Source organism: Homarus americanus, unplaced genomic scaffold, assembly GCF_018991925.1.
Source record: "Homarus americanus isolate GMGI-L3 unplaced genomic scaffold, GMGI_Hamer_2.0 scaffold52763, whole genome shotgun sequence".
NCBI classification, from domain to species: domain Eukaryota; kingdom Metazoa; phylum Arthropoda; class Malacostraca; order Decapoda; family Nephropidae; genus Homarus; species Homarus americanus.
This window is the reverse complement of record NW_024728729.1, coordinates 31,369-46,575: the sequence shown is the minus strand read 5'-3', so window position 1 is coordinate 46,575 and position 15,207 is coordinate 31,369. Positions and strand designations below refer to the sequence as shown.

The following is a 15,207-nucleotide window of genomic DNA, read 5'->3' as shown; positions in this document are numbered from 1 at the left end:
GCTAAATCTGTTCATGTGTGCATATTTAAGTAACGATCCAGAAATTAAAACATCTAGCAACAACAGAGAACAACAGCAACAATACTAATCACAACGAAAAACAAAGAGCAAATCAAATACATGCAAAAGCGAAAATTTACAAGAACACTAAAAACAATGCAGCAACAACAACAATACCAACAATAACACCAACATGGTATGGAAGGGAAATAGGCGAAGAGGAGTTTCCCTTCGCAGTCTCACCAAATTATTATAAACAGTATTTCCTTAAAGCTCGTGGTTTTAAAGTTTGCATCCCTCGGAAACTTGCAGATTTTTTATAATCAGTTATTCGGTTCAATGAATCATCTTTAAATTTTTTTTTTTCAATTTCAGTGTTTCATATCATTGATTTCCAATTATTTTCCCTTGCGTAACATTACACCAAGAGTAATGCCCAGCAATGTGTTGATAGCTGCACCATTCATGTCTATTGTGTTTGAACTGAACTCCATTGGTCTGTAGTGTAGTGTAGTGAGGCGGTATTGTGAAATTGATCATTTTTGCCTTTTTAGTAAAAATAATAATTTATTGAATATCATAAATAATTATAAATTTTTAATATCCAAGTTGCAGAAAGTTCCTAATAAAGTGAAGGTAAACTGCATGAACAGAAAAAAAAATCAGAATTTTCTAATGGGGATTTTTTTTTTTTTTTGCGCCAAATTATCACTAGATCAAAATGCCTCAGCTTCACATGTAAAGTTTTTGAAGGAAGGAAATACATAAAAACTCCCCAGAAAGTTGTTGATATGGGTTGGGATTAAGACACATTTAAGCAACAACTGTTAAATTCTGACCATAAATTTCAGCAGAAAAACCTAGAGGAGGAGTCACAACTACTGATGATCATCATCATTACATAATACCAAGAAGCTGTTAATAAGAAAACACAAACCATATGTAAGGAAACGAGACTTTGTCAGAAGGAACTAATGGACGGACGAACTGACAGATGGGAATAACAGTGCACAGTATACACCATGTGCTGTGGAAGAGACATTAAAACTGGGTGTAGATCCGAATTCAGAAACTATATATAATAGTGAATTCATACTCAGAAAATATAGTGATGATAAAACCAATTATGACAATCAGAAAAAAAGATGTCTCCAATAATAGTAATAATTACGTCTGTATTTAAAATATGTAAAAAAAAATTTTTTAGTTGTCTTGCAGAATTTATAGGAATAACATATCTATTAATGTCAGTTGACACCTTTATCCTGTAATGACGATCAGAAGATACAGTATGTGGTGTTGATACCATGACACTCAGAAACTATATTATAATAATTGCAGTCATGACGAGAAAATAAAATAACATATCTAGTTATAACAATCAGAATATGTGCAGTGTTGTCGTGACAATCAGAATATATATGGTAATAGCAATTATAATCACAACTATTATAAGTTTAACAGTATTTAACAATTACAATCATGACAATCTATGCGGCTTCTATCAAGACCAAGTGTCACCTTATGTCTATACAGACGTTGATTGATGACGTTACAGTTCTCTCTGGTTGGCAAGAGAAAACAATTACCGTAGATGATACATAATGGTTTTGTGTCCTAGAAAATTAAGTCATCTCTCGTAGTGAACAATTTCTCTGTTATGTCTTCACTCATCATATTTTGTGGAAATTACTCAAATTTACTACTCTATATACTTTTGTTCTGTTGCTTTCCGCCTCAACTTTGTACACGCAGTAAAGAATATCAATCAGCGTTCATATATAACTTTTGGCTTTAGAATAAACAACGCCGATGGTACGTCCTTGTAAATGACCTAAACTGTATCGAATTCTAAAAGCAGATGCCTGTAAAACTCAGCAAGGTTACCGCTGCTGCTGACTGGTTTTACAGTGGCCAGGTAGACTGATGCTGGCGAGTGACGGTCAGCAGGGTGGATCACTGGCGGGTTTGAGCTGAGTTGTGGTGGTGAGTCAGGTAGGGAGGCGGTCAGTAGGGCAGCAAGTGTGTCAGTGGTAGGAACAGGTACACCACTACTTCAGCTTGCTGCTTCTTAAACACATATGCCTCCAGTGTAGTCTTGTATCTAGTCCAAGGAGCCTGTAACATGTGAATATGTAGAATTAGTAGAAGTATGTAATATTTCATCCTAATTTTTGTATCTTAGTGAGGAATTTATTACCTTAACACGAATATATAGACTACTGTTATAACTTGCCTCATTACTAGAAGGAACTATCTTAATTTGGTATGAGTGCCATTTCTTTACCATTATGTACTGTGTATCTACGCCTGGTGAGATAGTGGTGTTTACTCCTCTACAATGGTCGAATGGAGTCATAGTAACTCATGATATTATGGTCCCTGTCTTGGAGTTCCCAGTTGAGAGTTTAAAATATCAAGAATATCGACAATTTAAGCCAAGGGCATTTGGAACAACGAGAAGATCGAGGTCCTACTGCATTCCAAGATAAGCTTCAGTTCATCTCGCAGCTCGTAACATTTAGCCAGTGTATTTCTTTTTTATATCTAGCGCATGTTGATGTGTAAAAACAATGATTAGTGGTCTGCTCTCACGTAACAACAACATTCAGTGTGTTATGGAGAGCCAAAGGGAAACTTTTTACTGTCAGTGCTTAACGCTGAATATATGTTGACTTCTTTTCCCGAGGTACTGTAATTTTAGTACAGTACCTTCTGAAGCCTAATGTAAATATTTTATTCGCCTCCACTCATCCATTATTCTCTTTCTTATCTCAAGTGCAGACATTTGATCACCAAGACTGTAAAATAACCTGTAGCCTACATGTGCTAGGTGGACCAGCCAAGTGGACGGCAAGATATTTTTTCATTATTCAATTTTATCATCCATAAATCTAATACCTACAAATTCTCTCATCAGAAAAACTGGGGAAGGAAGATACAGCCTCAGGAGCTGAAGATTCCGCTAAAATCAAGTGAAAAAGGTAACAAACTCACCAGAGACACTGACAGTACAGCTGAAACCTGTGGAGGTTACAGAACCATCTGTTTTGAAAAGTGCCCTCACAGAATTTGAGGAACTGGTCGTCATAAATTTTCTCAAGTTCCCACTTGCACTGTCAGGAAGAATAGTATGTATTAGTTATACATTTAATTTTTAATTACACAAGAGTGTCGTGATAGTACCACAGACATTGTAAGACAATAAAAAATAGAATATCCTATACTGTACAATGAAGCAAGATGTAGAGTTTTCCCGAGGTCCACCAGACTGATGATCAGACCCCTGCCTACTGGACCCTACAACATAACCTAACCACTATTGGGGCCCATTTAAGTAGTCACTAGTAATAACAGCTTTTTCGCGGAAATTTTCAGCACTGCGTCCTGATTCATAATGATTCAGTACATAGTTTTTGTCCCCTAATTGTGTTAAGAAAATGAATCTGGTTTAGGAAGAGTCTCACAGTACTATTGATGCTTCTTCAAGAGTTAAGTTTTGTTTTAATTGAGGCGTTTATGTGCACTCTTACATCTGCTGAAGATTATTATTTAACGTACGAGCCTTTGGTGATCTGAGCCTTGGTTATGGCTTTCACAGTTACTTATCAATGTACACCTTGTGTTAGAGAAGATACTGTAGTCTGTACTTTGTGGCCTGGCAGTTTAAAATTACATTTAAAGTAGTTATTTAAATAATTTTCACAATGAACAGTTATAAAATTATTTACCGTTATAAGTTACTCAATGTGCACAACAGAGTGAAAATAACCTGGAAAAAATTATTGGACACAAGATGACGATCATAACTAAATCAGGTTCACAATCCTCTGGTGCCGTGACTGTACTGTACTAACAAACTCACTCTTGAACACCATTTTCTGTAGTAACACTCGAAGAACCACAAAAGAATGCTATCAGTGGCACAGTCTATGGTCAGTATCATGTGATAAGTGACTTCTCCTATTAATTCTAATTGTCAATTGTAACTAGAAACTCAGACAATATATTCTGATGGATGAAGCAGGCGAGAATTTTTTACACACATGGTAAATTAACAAGAACTATAAAATCAAACTAAACCAATGAATAATAGACGCACATCAATCAGTGATATGTGAGAAATTCAAAAAATTGTAACACGTAACAAAGTTCTTTAGATAAACTTTACATTTCTCAAGGTATTATTAATAACTCTTTATATAATGAGGAGAAAATATACCTTTTTTCTAATAGAAATTTTAAGGTGCTTAAATCTGCATCACATAATATTGACATTAAATAATATTATAAGTGATAAAGTACTTACTAAGCGAGCTTTTTTTGTAGAGCTGTCTCTGTCGGCTGGAAGAACTTTAACTTATCAAGAGTCATTTCAGTAGAGAACGACTCACACTCAATAGTCAGGGTTTCGTCAGCATCAGTCTGTTGAACAACCATAGGAACTTGATAAAAACAAATGAGCATCTTAAGATATATAGTTCATTACAAGGGAATATTTCATTATATAGACAGTGGAAAATGTTGCTGAAATAGAAATTAAAGACTTGTAAGAGTAAAAAGAAGACACAATAATAATCACTGGTCAGTGTAGTGTACTGGATAAAACTATGTCCGTGGCTGTTTCTGAATTAATTTGTCGCCTGAATTCACGAAGTTTTCCTTTGTTCGTTCTTGTTGTGTTGTAAACAGCTCTGGTTGTAGTTGCGTTACCAATTTATTAATATAATTGTCTTCATTATTTAAGAAAATATAAGAACATTTGGAAAATTGGCGTGATCAAAAATAACGATGAATAATTTATTATCATAAAAAGACTACTTTTGATTGTTTAACATTTATCCTGACAGTGATACAACCGAAAATAGATCCACCAATCACAATCCCTATTAAATACAGCAATACTTCACACAGTATTGCCAGGTAAAACTGCGACTACGAGAGCCAGGGTGACGTTGATGAAACTTTGGGTGACTCTACATATTTATGAGCACAATTTTATTGACTATGAAAACGGACATGCACATAATATTATTGGTAAACTTTAAGTATTTACCTACAGTAAGTGACTATAGACCTCTATAATTCTTGCGACGCAATATGAGAAGAATAACACACACACACACACACTCACCTCGAAGATCCAGTCACAAGCATGGTTATTGGGATACTGGTTTGGATAATTCTCAGACTGGAACACGACCTCGTCACCTGGCTGGAGACGTGTGGTGCTGTTACACACTGCGGCTTCTGAAATGGTTACAACATAGTTAAGGTGGCGTCACAAGAGCATTTCTATGGACAACTTTTTCATTACTGTCAACTTTTTCACGAATCGTCAGCGTTGTCGTTGGCTGTATGTCAGACGGTGCAAACTGTCTGCGTTGACAACTCGTACAGACAACTTACCAGAGTCAACTCATGATCTATAATTGATACTACAAATAGGTATAAAAATAAACTAATTTCTACTTAAAATATAAAGCTAAGATTATTATGAAGTAATTATTACTCTTCTTCCCAAGATGACTCATTATTATGTTTAATTTCGTGATCTTAAAAAGGTAAGAAAATGTCATTTGTTGTTTACTTTTGACCACGCGGGAATGACAACAACATGACGATGCCAACAGATAAAATAATTTCTCAAATATGGACACAGGTCTCCGAGGAGTTCTTGGAGGACCAGATAAGGCAGCGCCGCTGTCTCTGGGATCACCAGGACTCTTCATACACCAACAAAGGCGTAGAATTGCTGCGCTTTCTTCGTCAGTTGGATCCATCTTGTTTGTTGACAGTTGTCGAACGAGGGAAACTGGCGAGTTAGTTCTAAACACCTGTGTGACGGTGCACAACAGAAAAGTTTGACGATTTTCTGAGAGTTGACAAAAAAAAAGGACGAAAGAATGCCAGTGTGACGGCACCTTTACTGTACGTGTTTCTCACCACGTCTTCAGTTACTGCCCAAACTTCCTCCACACTTGGCATTGTTTACGTCATCTTAACGGGTCTTACTTGTAATTAACTTACAGTTGGTGATCTTTGTTTTACATCATAATTAATGCCTCATTAACTTATACACATATGTATAATACAAATAAATCTCAAAAAAATAATCAAACGGCCTTACATGACCCTCAAGGTAATGACTGGTTTAGTGTCCAGGGAGTTTTGTTCGAAATTTATCTTCGTATTGTCATGAAATTAGAGCAGAGTTAAAGTATAGTTATACCATAAGTAATCATCTCCACAAAACGTCGTGGTTCGTCTCTTTCCAACTTTAGCAAAAATCAGTGAGTATTTTATTGTTGGGTGACTTAGTTAACTTCAGTCATACTGTAAGATGAAGTTAAACATTATAGGGAGAAATGGAGCGAAGCAATTTAATGCAAACGGCTTATTCCTCAGCAAGTGTGCCGAGTACAGCCTAATATCACCAATACCTTGATTAGGCAGCCCGACAAGTTCAAGGGTTCTTGGCAACTCCCACGATACAAGCATTAGTGTCTGATTAAATACATTATTGTCAGAGAAAGAGATCACCAAAATATAGAGCCATGCGTGGCTCAGACCACTGTGAGACAGATCACTGCTTAATCAGAGCACAAATCGCCATTCGCTTCGCTAAAAAACGGTAAAATCAACAAGCCTACAAAAGCGGGTTTAAAACCGTGCGACTTGAGATTCAGGAAGTGGAACACGCTTTCAAGGAGCAGCTCAACGAGAAGCTGATGAGCAATCCAACAATTAGTGGCTTGAATCCCAATGCCGGATAGGGTATCCTAGAGGTCATCATCAGCGAGACTCTCGACCAGTCTAAAAATAAATTTAAGGATTGGCATGAAGAAAATGACCGAGGAATCGAGGTACTCCTTTATAGTAAAAATACTGCCTTCACTGACTGAAGAAGGAACCTTCACTCTTAACCAAACCTGCTACTTTCTGCCAACAGAAGGTGGTGGTCCAGATCGTTTGCTGGACTAAAGAAGCACGTAATACGCAAAAGTTTACTGATCGACGGTCTTTGATGACAAACCCAGAATAGATACCAAGCTTGGCCAGTGCCTCATCGGTGCAAACGCCGATTAGTTTGTCCCAAGGCAAACCATGTTGGTTGGAGTAATTTGACACCTAGAAAATCATCATCAGTTATCGATCCGTAATAAATATCCAAACAATTAGTCGAAGTTACCATTCTGTGTACATAACTGGGTTTATTAAATTGGGAATATATATTCTGAGTCAGAGATACGTTGATCATTTTCCCCAAGGTTTCTGGCCACTACCCTGAAAAATTTAGATGTCCCATTGAAAGGCACTCCCCCAGCCTAAGAACCACTGACATGCTAAATGTTTCCACCCGTGTGTCAATATTAGTGTCCTGCTGATGAATAAGATCTTAGTACCTTCTGATGCCTAATGTAAACAAATGATTCACTATCACACTTCCTGTTCGTTATCTCATGTTCAGATGTTTGATCACCAAGAGAGAGAGAGACTCGAGAGAGATCTGCAGTATATGTGATAGGTGAACGAGCCAAGTGCACGGCGATAATATTTGTAAATAATTCAGCCTTATCCTCTACAAATCTCATACCCATAAGCTTTCCCATCAGGGAGGAACAGACACTGGGGAAGGTACAGGCTCGAGCGCTGAAGATCCCATTAGTATCCAGATTAAAAAAAAGGGGGAAACGCAAACTCACCTGTGACACTGACAGTGCAGCTGAAGCCTGTGGAAGTTACTAAATCATTTGTTTTGAAAATGGCCCTCACTTCATTTGTGGAGCTGACCGCCATGAAACATTCTACGTCACCACTTATTCTGTCAGGAAGAATGATATATATTAGTTATTATTTTAATTGTTTAATTACACAAAAGGTTTTCTATAACAACTAAATCACCATAAGAAAAAAATTCAAGATGCAGAATTATCCTGAGTTCCACCAGATTGATAATCAGGACCCTGCATACTGGACCCTATAATCTAACCTAACCAAATGGATTAGCGACCATTAAAATAAAGCCTTTAATGACTGAAACGTATTTTACTTGTCACTTGTAATGAAAAACCATTATTAATACAACCGTCAGTGAAATTTTCAGTATTGTATTCAGATTCAGATTCAGTTTAGGATCTAGTGGAGGCAGTCTCTCACACTCTTCGTTGCGTTACTTCAAAAGTTAAGTTTTGTTTCGACTGAAAAGTGTATATGAGTACTTAGAGCTCCACACTATAAAACATTAACATACGAATCTTGAATAACCTGAGCCATCGTAATTATCTCCACACTGACTCCTCGAAGTCACCTAGCAGTTTAAAATGTCACTTTATTAATGATTTGAACGATTTTCACAAGAAACAGAGTAAGGCCATCATCAAGTACTCAATGGTGCAAAGTGAAAATAACCTCAGGAATTTATTACACACAATGATTATCGTAAATAAACCTGGTCCATAGTTCAACATACTCACTCTCTACAAGGTCAGTGGGAAAAGTTTCAATAAAACATCTTGAACATTAATCGCCGTAAGAGCCCGTGAGAGCCAGAGGAGAATGCTATCATGAGTAGCACAGTCTATGACCAGTACTAAATAAATAATGAGTGACTTCACGTGTTAATTCTAACTATCGCTTATAACTAGGAAGGAGGGAAAGATGTTTTTACGAACATGATCAATTAGCAAGAAATATAACATCGACCTGAACCAGTGAATTTTTATAAACGTACTGTACAAAGTTCTTTACATAAACTTTACATTTTTATGGAAGTATTCATAAAATTTTATATAATGAAGTGAAAATATAGAAAACAGATGTGTTTTTTTGTTAAGAAAAAGCCAAAATACTTAAATCTGTAACTATTTAACTTTGTTATTCAGAAGAAAAATCTTAGCACCTGTTGAAAAAGGTTACTTACTGAGCGAGATTATTTTGGTAGTTTGTTGATGTAGGCTGGAAGAGCCTTAGTTTATCCCGAGGCATTTGAGTAGAGAATGGATCACACTCAAGAGTAAGGGTTTTGTCAGCATCAGTCTGTTGATCAACCGTAGGAACTTAATCAAACAATGAGCATTATAAGATATATAGTTCATTACAACGATATATTTCATTATGTAGACAGTGATTTTTTTTTTTTTTTGGTATCATGACGTCACCATGTATGATTGTAAGACTAAAAAGAAACAATATGAAGATAAACATATTAGTCATTGGCCTCTGTAATGACCTGGAGGTAAGATTACGACCGTATGATTTTTTTTGGTTTCTGAGTCAATTTTTCTTCCGAATTCACCAAATTTTCCTTATTTCATTCTGGGTTGTGTATTACATATGAGAGAAAAACCTACCAGCTATCACCATTCAGGACAAAAATTCGGATGCTTTACTGGCGTCTATAATAAAAGAGAAATGTACATTATATGATCGGTAAACTACTAAGCATTTACCTAAGTGAAAATAGACTCACCTTGAAGAACCACTCACACGTATGGTTATTGGGATACTGGTTTGGATAATTCTCAGACTGAAACACGACCTCGTCACCTGGCTGGAGACGTGTGGTGCTGTTACACACTGCGGCTTCTGAAATGGTTACAGCATAGTTACTGTACGTGTTTCTCACCACGTCTTCAGTTACTGCCCAAACTTCCTCCACACTTGGCATTGTTTACATCATCTTAACAGGTCTTAATTCTAATTAACTTACAGTTGGTGATCTTTGTTTTACATCAAAATTAATGTCGTCATATTAACTTATACACATATTATTAATACAATTAAATCTCGAAAAAAATAACCAAACGGTAATGACTGGTTTAGTGTCCAGGGAGTTTTGTTCGAAATTTATCTTCGTATTGTCATAAAATTAGAGCAGAGTTAAAGTATAGTTATACCATAAGTAATCATCTCCACAAAACGTCGTGGTTCGTCTCTTTCCAACTTTAGCAAAAATCAGTGAGTATTTTACTGTTGGGTGACTAAATTAACTTCAGTCATACTGTGAGAGATGAAGTAAACATTATATTTACACTGTTTTTAGGCGGCAGTTTGTTCACTTCACGGTTATAAACAACAGTCAGTTCCCATTCCCCGTGGAAAAGATGCGTTTCCACGATAGGCTCAAGACTTCTTCATTTTTAGTTTGGTAACAAGTGCTCAGATGGAGTCACAGTAGCAAGAAATGATACATTATGCAGAAAGTATTAGAAGCTTACAGGAGTGTTATGTTGGAAAGTCTTTAATGTTTACTTGGAAAATAAATTTGTATTCTATCTAAGTCTTGTTTATCACTGAAACTCCAAAAAGGCACTTCGTATATAATAATATATATATATATTTCATGTAGATCCACAATGAAAACGTGGATAAGATAAATCTTTATAAAATCACACGGGAAAAGGGAAACAACGGAGCACCTTAGCTTTCGTCTTTATTCAAGACATCTTCAGAGGCAACTTCAGTTTTGGTTGAAGAGGCCGCTTCTGCTGTGTGTGCCGCTAAATAGAGTTAAATACTTAATAGCGGTATGTTCCGTTGTTATTTTCATAGTGACTGGCCTCAAACAATCATGTAGACCATCATAATACATATACTGCAAATGAATAGTTTCACAGAAAACCTAACCTAACCAGACTTATTAGGTAAATATCCTTATTAAATGTTATTTTCATATACAGTAGTAAATATAATTACGTCGAGTGAGAGCCTTAGTGTTTTCGAAGTCCATTGTCGTTGTTTTAGTATCACTGTTATTGCTGGCAGTCTCGCCAGGCTCCACCACCTGACGACCCTGGGCTCCAAAGATGAGATTTTGTTGTTGATCAAAGCCTTGCCACTTGCTGGAAGAGAAGTGAAATAAATACCATCTGTCGTCTGTGTTTATTTTGATACATTTGGAGGTAGATGGAGTCGTTCTGTTTGAGAATGACATTTTTAGCACAACAATATGAGAGATAAATAATTAGCGTTTGTAAAATATATTTCCGTAAATTTGGGAACCTTGTAACTGTCGAGACCGAGACCAAGGTCTGTCTTCCGAGATCGAGACCATTCGCAATTCTAACAAGTATAGATCACTTGAAAATTAACCTCGCAAGATAGTTTTGGGGATGATTTATCCTCAGGTGACTACTGAGGTCCACCGTCACCTGAAGAGTGGCCCTTCATATAGTACCACACACACTCCTGCATCAGCCTTCAGTAGTGTCGACATAAGCACTAGACCAGTAACTGGATAATTACTGAATATGGAAATAGTCCAGACAAGAGATGCTGCCACTCTCCTTCCTATACCACAAACAGTGATTCGGCTAGGGTGGTTAACGATCATGGGGGGTGACCAATCTTTGGGTAAATGCTGTGGTCTGGGTGGTTAAACCTTTTCAGTAAAAAAACTTAGTCTCGGTTCATAAAAGTATAAGGTTTAAAGGAATTGAAATCCCTGGATAATGAAGAATCAGTGTTATTTTAAAACATGGAAATATATCCCAATTAGTGTGTGTGAGTGTGTGTGTGAGTGTGTGTGTGTGTGTGAGTGTGTTTGTGTGTAACAACTACCAAATGATTCGTATTTTCTTTCGTGACGTAAGAATGAGTAATTTAATCTTCACATATTCTTTATTTAGTGGAGTCATATATGTTATTGAAGCTCGGTGATGATATCCACGTACTTTAATTTTCTAAGATATTTAAAACGTGAGAAATGTTCATTACACTTAAGATTTATCAATATATTCAGTACATTTCCTGATGATCGGTATTCTATGGCTAAGTGCATGCCTAACTGGAGGCAAATACAGTCAGAATGGTTAGTGTTAGAGTGACCACTGATGGAAACTTGGCCTCTTACTGCTGCCAAAACTGAACTAGAGTCACATCTCTTACCTGGGTCACCTTGACCATGACTCAGAAGATCCCTTCATCGTAGGTAGTGACCCCAGAGCAGGTGAGGTAACTTTCCTTTCCTGAACTAGCTGACAATTCCCTCCCAATTGATTAGGAAATTTATAATTAAATTTGTTGTCTCCAAAGGTCTTTAAAAAAAATCCGAGACCACACATACCCGAGACAGAGACCGAGGCCTAATTACCCAAGACCAAGACTGAGACTTAATATTTTGCTTACGTAAAGGATGATGGCAGACTTACCTGATAGCATCAAATGACTTGGCGTCACACCTGAGCCACACACACTGAAAAAAATTTATAAAAATCCATCAGCAGAAACTTGTGGAAAGTGAGTAAGTTCTTAGAATATTTTGAAGGTAGTTCAATAAAAAAAAACACTATTGAAGGATTTACTAATTACCTTAGTAAATATTTTTATCAATTAATTAATCACCAAATTGAAAACAGTAGTTTACAGTTTTGACCAAAAGTAAGACACTTGTGACTTACTGAGGAAAGGTATGGCGTGGAACACCTCCATCCATTAAGGTAACAATAACAGTCCTTATCTCTGAGACAACAACAGCAGCGTGTTTGTTATCTTGCCATAAAGCGTAAGTCTTGAATGTTTTTGTTGTGTTAATTAATAAAATGTGAAATGCATGTTTATATTATCTGGTCTGTTTTTTCCATTCTTGTCTATTTTAACAAACGACAACAAGCACTGGGGCCGAGGTTGTTGTCATTTACTGAAGTCACACATACAGGCAGGGACGTCTACAGTCAACAGAACCTCACTATCTTACAGGACGACTTGAAATTCATTTACAATTGAATCAACAAGGTGAATATACTGTTGAACGGGTTTAAGTTCGCATCACTGAGGTGGTGATCAGTACGGGAAACAGCTCGACCCTTACAACACTTGTATCCAGGAACCAAAGGACCTACTGATGAGAGTGAGCGGTGACCTCACCAACAAGAGCATACAGGCCAGTCTGCGAACAGTGGGCGACAATCTGGCTGGGTGAAGCGAATTTTCCGCCCCACGTAACTGCAGGTTATAGTAACTGCTTTATGGAGCTTGATGGTGCTTCCCTTGCCCTTGTCACCCAGCAGGCAGTGTATGATTAAGGAAGTAGATGATGTCTAGTGAAGGTATCCTATAATGACATTAGGAAGGAAGGGTCAGGAAGACTGAGGTTACTTAGAGCAATGCAGAGAGACCCTCACCTTCATATTGGAATAGTGATTCACACATACAAATTTGTGGTAGAACTGTAGATCCCGTGGTAATACGCGAAGTAAAAATACGAGATCCTACCGCATTACAATATTTTTTTTTACCGTGGCTACACCATCAAAACTCTGAAAATTACCTTATGATTATTGTTTAATAATTATAAAGGGAGTAGTCTATACACTAATTTAATGGCATATCCTGTTATAAGCAGATAACAAAGGGATTATAAGATTTAAACCGTTATTACTAACGGTTATGGACTACCATAAGATGATTTGGCCCAAATATTGCCCTAAATTAATTGTACCTGTATGTTAGCACCAGTGACAATACAGTCCGGTTTAGATAGTGTAAAATCCTGCTCTGATATATACAAAAATATATGGGTTTTCCTAACTTGACAGTAGAACATTCTGGAGACCGCTCAAGGGCTTCTAACGCCTTCTACGCCATGATGAATTCTATAGTTCCTTTGGGATTCCTAATTATATTAAGTCTTGATAGGCACAACTAACATAAACTTATATGAATTATTTTGTTGACAGAAGGTACTAGAACGTCCAGTACGGTAGTCGTCCAGCCAGTCTTTCTCGTTCGTGAGTTGGTCGTCGTCCGCCTGGACGCTCGGTGCCGTCCAGGAGGTGACGCTATCCGCTCGTGTACCCACGCCGTGGATTCGCGGGAAAATGTCTAAGGCCTAAACGTAATTCATCTCTTACACTAAAATTTATAATAGTTTATATTTGGTAAACTTATTATTTCATTACGATGTAGTTTCTTATTAAATTTATTAATTAAGTAAATCGTAATAGGAATTACACCTCCCGCCAACAATCTTTTTCCTTCTTCCTAATCATTTCGGCCGGCACTTTTAAACACTATTATATCGTCCGAATAACTAGGAAAATAAGATTATACTCAACTTAATATTCTACTACTTAGTAAAAATAAATATTTACAATTCATTTACATATATCGCGAAACTTGAGAATGATAGACTCAGTGTATAATATTGTTACAAAAACTATCGACAAAATTAGTATAATATTACCATACAAACTAAAGACAGTGCTAAGCCATTATAACACAATATATCGTACTTAGAAGTGATAATCAATAAACTTACAGCTTGGGCGCCTAGAGTAAACTACTGATCGCGAGTTAACTCCCACCGGGAAATTCACAACCAACTTCAGATGTTTATACCCAAGTGATAACTTTAACATGCGGAAAAAAGACTGAGAAACGAACCGACCCTTAAGCTAAGTGATAAAGTGAACGAGTATGAGGTGGACATTATCCCGACGAGAGAACAACGAAGGTCAACGACACTACAGCTGAACGTGGTAAACTATGTCACTACATGATAATTAACACAGTGTTGTGGAGGGTGTGGGACCATAAGTGCTGTGGATGTGGAGGGGAAACAACTTGTGTGACGGAGAGATACTGACCAGAAGTGTGACGGCAAACACCAGCTTGTTGACTCTCATGGTGACGGGAAGCAGCTTGTCTGGCTTATCGTCAGCTTAAGAGAGATCTAGACGGTAGAGTGACTGAGGCGACTCTGTACTGCAGGAGGCTAGCGGGGCAAGTACTTCTACACCTCGTCGCGTCCCACTTGTGCCACACACCTGTGAGCTGTATCATAAAACCTTCATACCAACCACAAATTGGTGGAGGAAGGGGGGGGGGGGAGTTGGACATCGAATGGAGATTTTTAACGATTTTTAATATTGAATTTAATGTATTCCACTTCATAAATTGACGTTTTAGTTTGCAAATAATAATAGAAGAAAGAAGAAAAGAAAGGACAGAAAGAAGGAAGGAAGGAAAATGAAAGAAGAAAAGAGAAAAATAAATAACCAAAAGAAAATGAAAGAAAAGATGGAAGGAAGAATATAGTAAATAAACTTTAATAGTTATAATTCATAAAGATAACGGGAAAAGTAATAAAAACAATAATAATTATGAAAATAACAATAACGACGGTAGCAATGATCGTAACAATAATAATATCACTAGAAATAATAACGGTAGTAATATTAAATGTGTGTGCAAGGGCAGTGATAG

At 36.9% G+C, this 15,207-nt stretch overlaps 1 protein-coding gene across 1 annotated transcript; it reads right to left on the bottom strand.

The window, feature by feature from the left end:
- Positions 1–668: 668 nt before the first annotated feature.
- On the bottom strand, positions 669–14,755 carry LOC121866205 (membrane frizzled-related protein-like). The gene is made up of 10 exons (XM_042365810.1): positions 14,589–14,755; positions 12,153–12,196; positions 10,699–10,844; positions 9,473–9,588; positions 8,924–9,039; positions 7,707–7,825; positions 5,135–5,250; positions 4,310–4,425; positions 2,998–3,116; positions 669–2,118 (listed from the first exon to the last, which is right to left on the bottom strand). Exons 1-10 carry the CDS (start codon positions 14,625–14,627, stop codon positions 2,105–2,107), a joined length of 945 nt encoding a protein of 314 aa, XP_042221744.1. The 5' UTR covers positions 14,628–14,755; the 3' UTR covers positions 669–2,104.
- Positions 14,756–15,207: the final 452 nt, after the last annotated feature.

Coding starts and splice junctions, on each gene's coding strand:
- LOC121866205 (XM_042365810.1), bottom strand. CDS start 14,627: ATGAGAGTCAACAAGCTGGTGTTTGCCGTCACACTTCTG. Junction 12,197..14,588: donor TGTTTGCCGTCACACTTCTG/GTCAGTATCTCT, acceptor AATTTTTTTCAG/TGTGTGTGGCTCAGGTGTGA. Junction 4,426..5,134: donor CTTGTGACTGGATCTTCGAG/GTGAGTGTGTGT, acceptor GTTGTTCAACAG/ACTGATGCTGACGAAACCCT.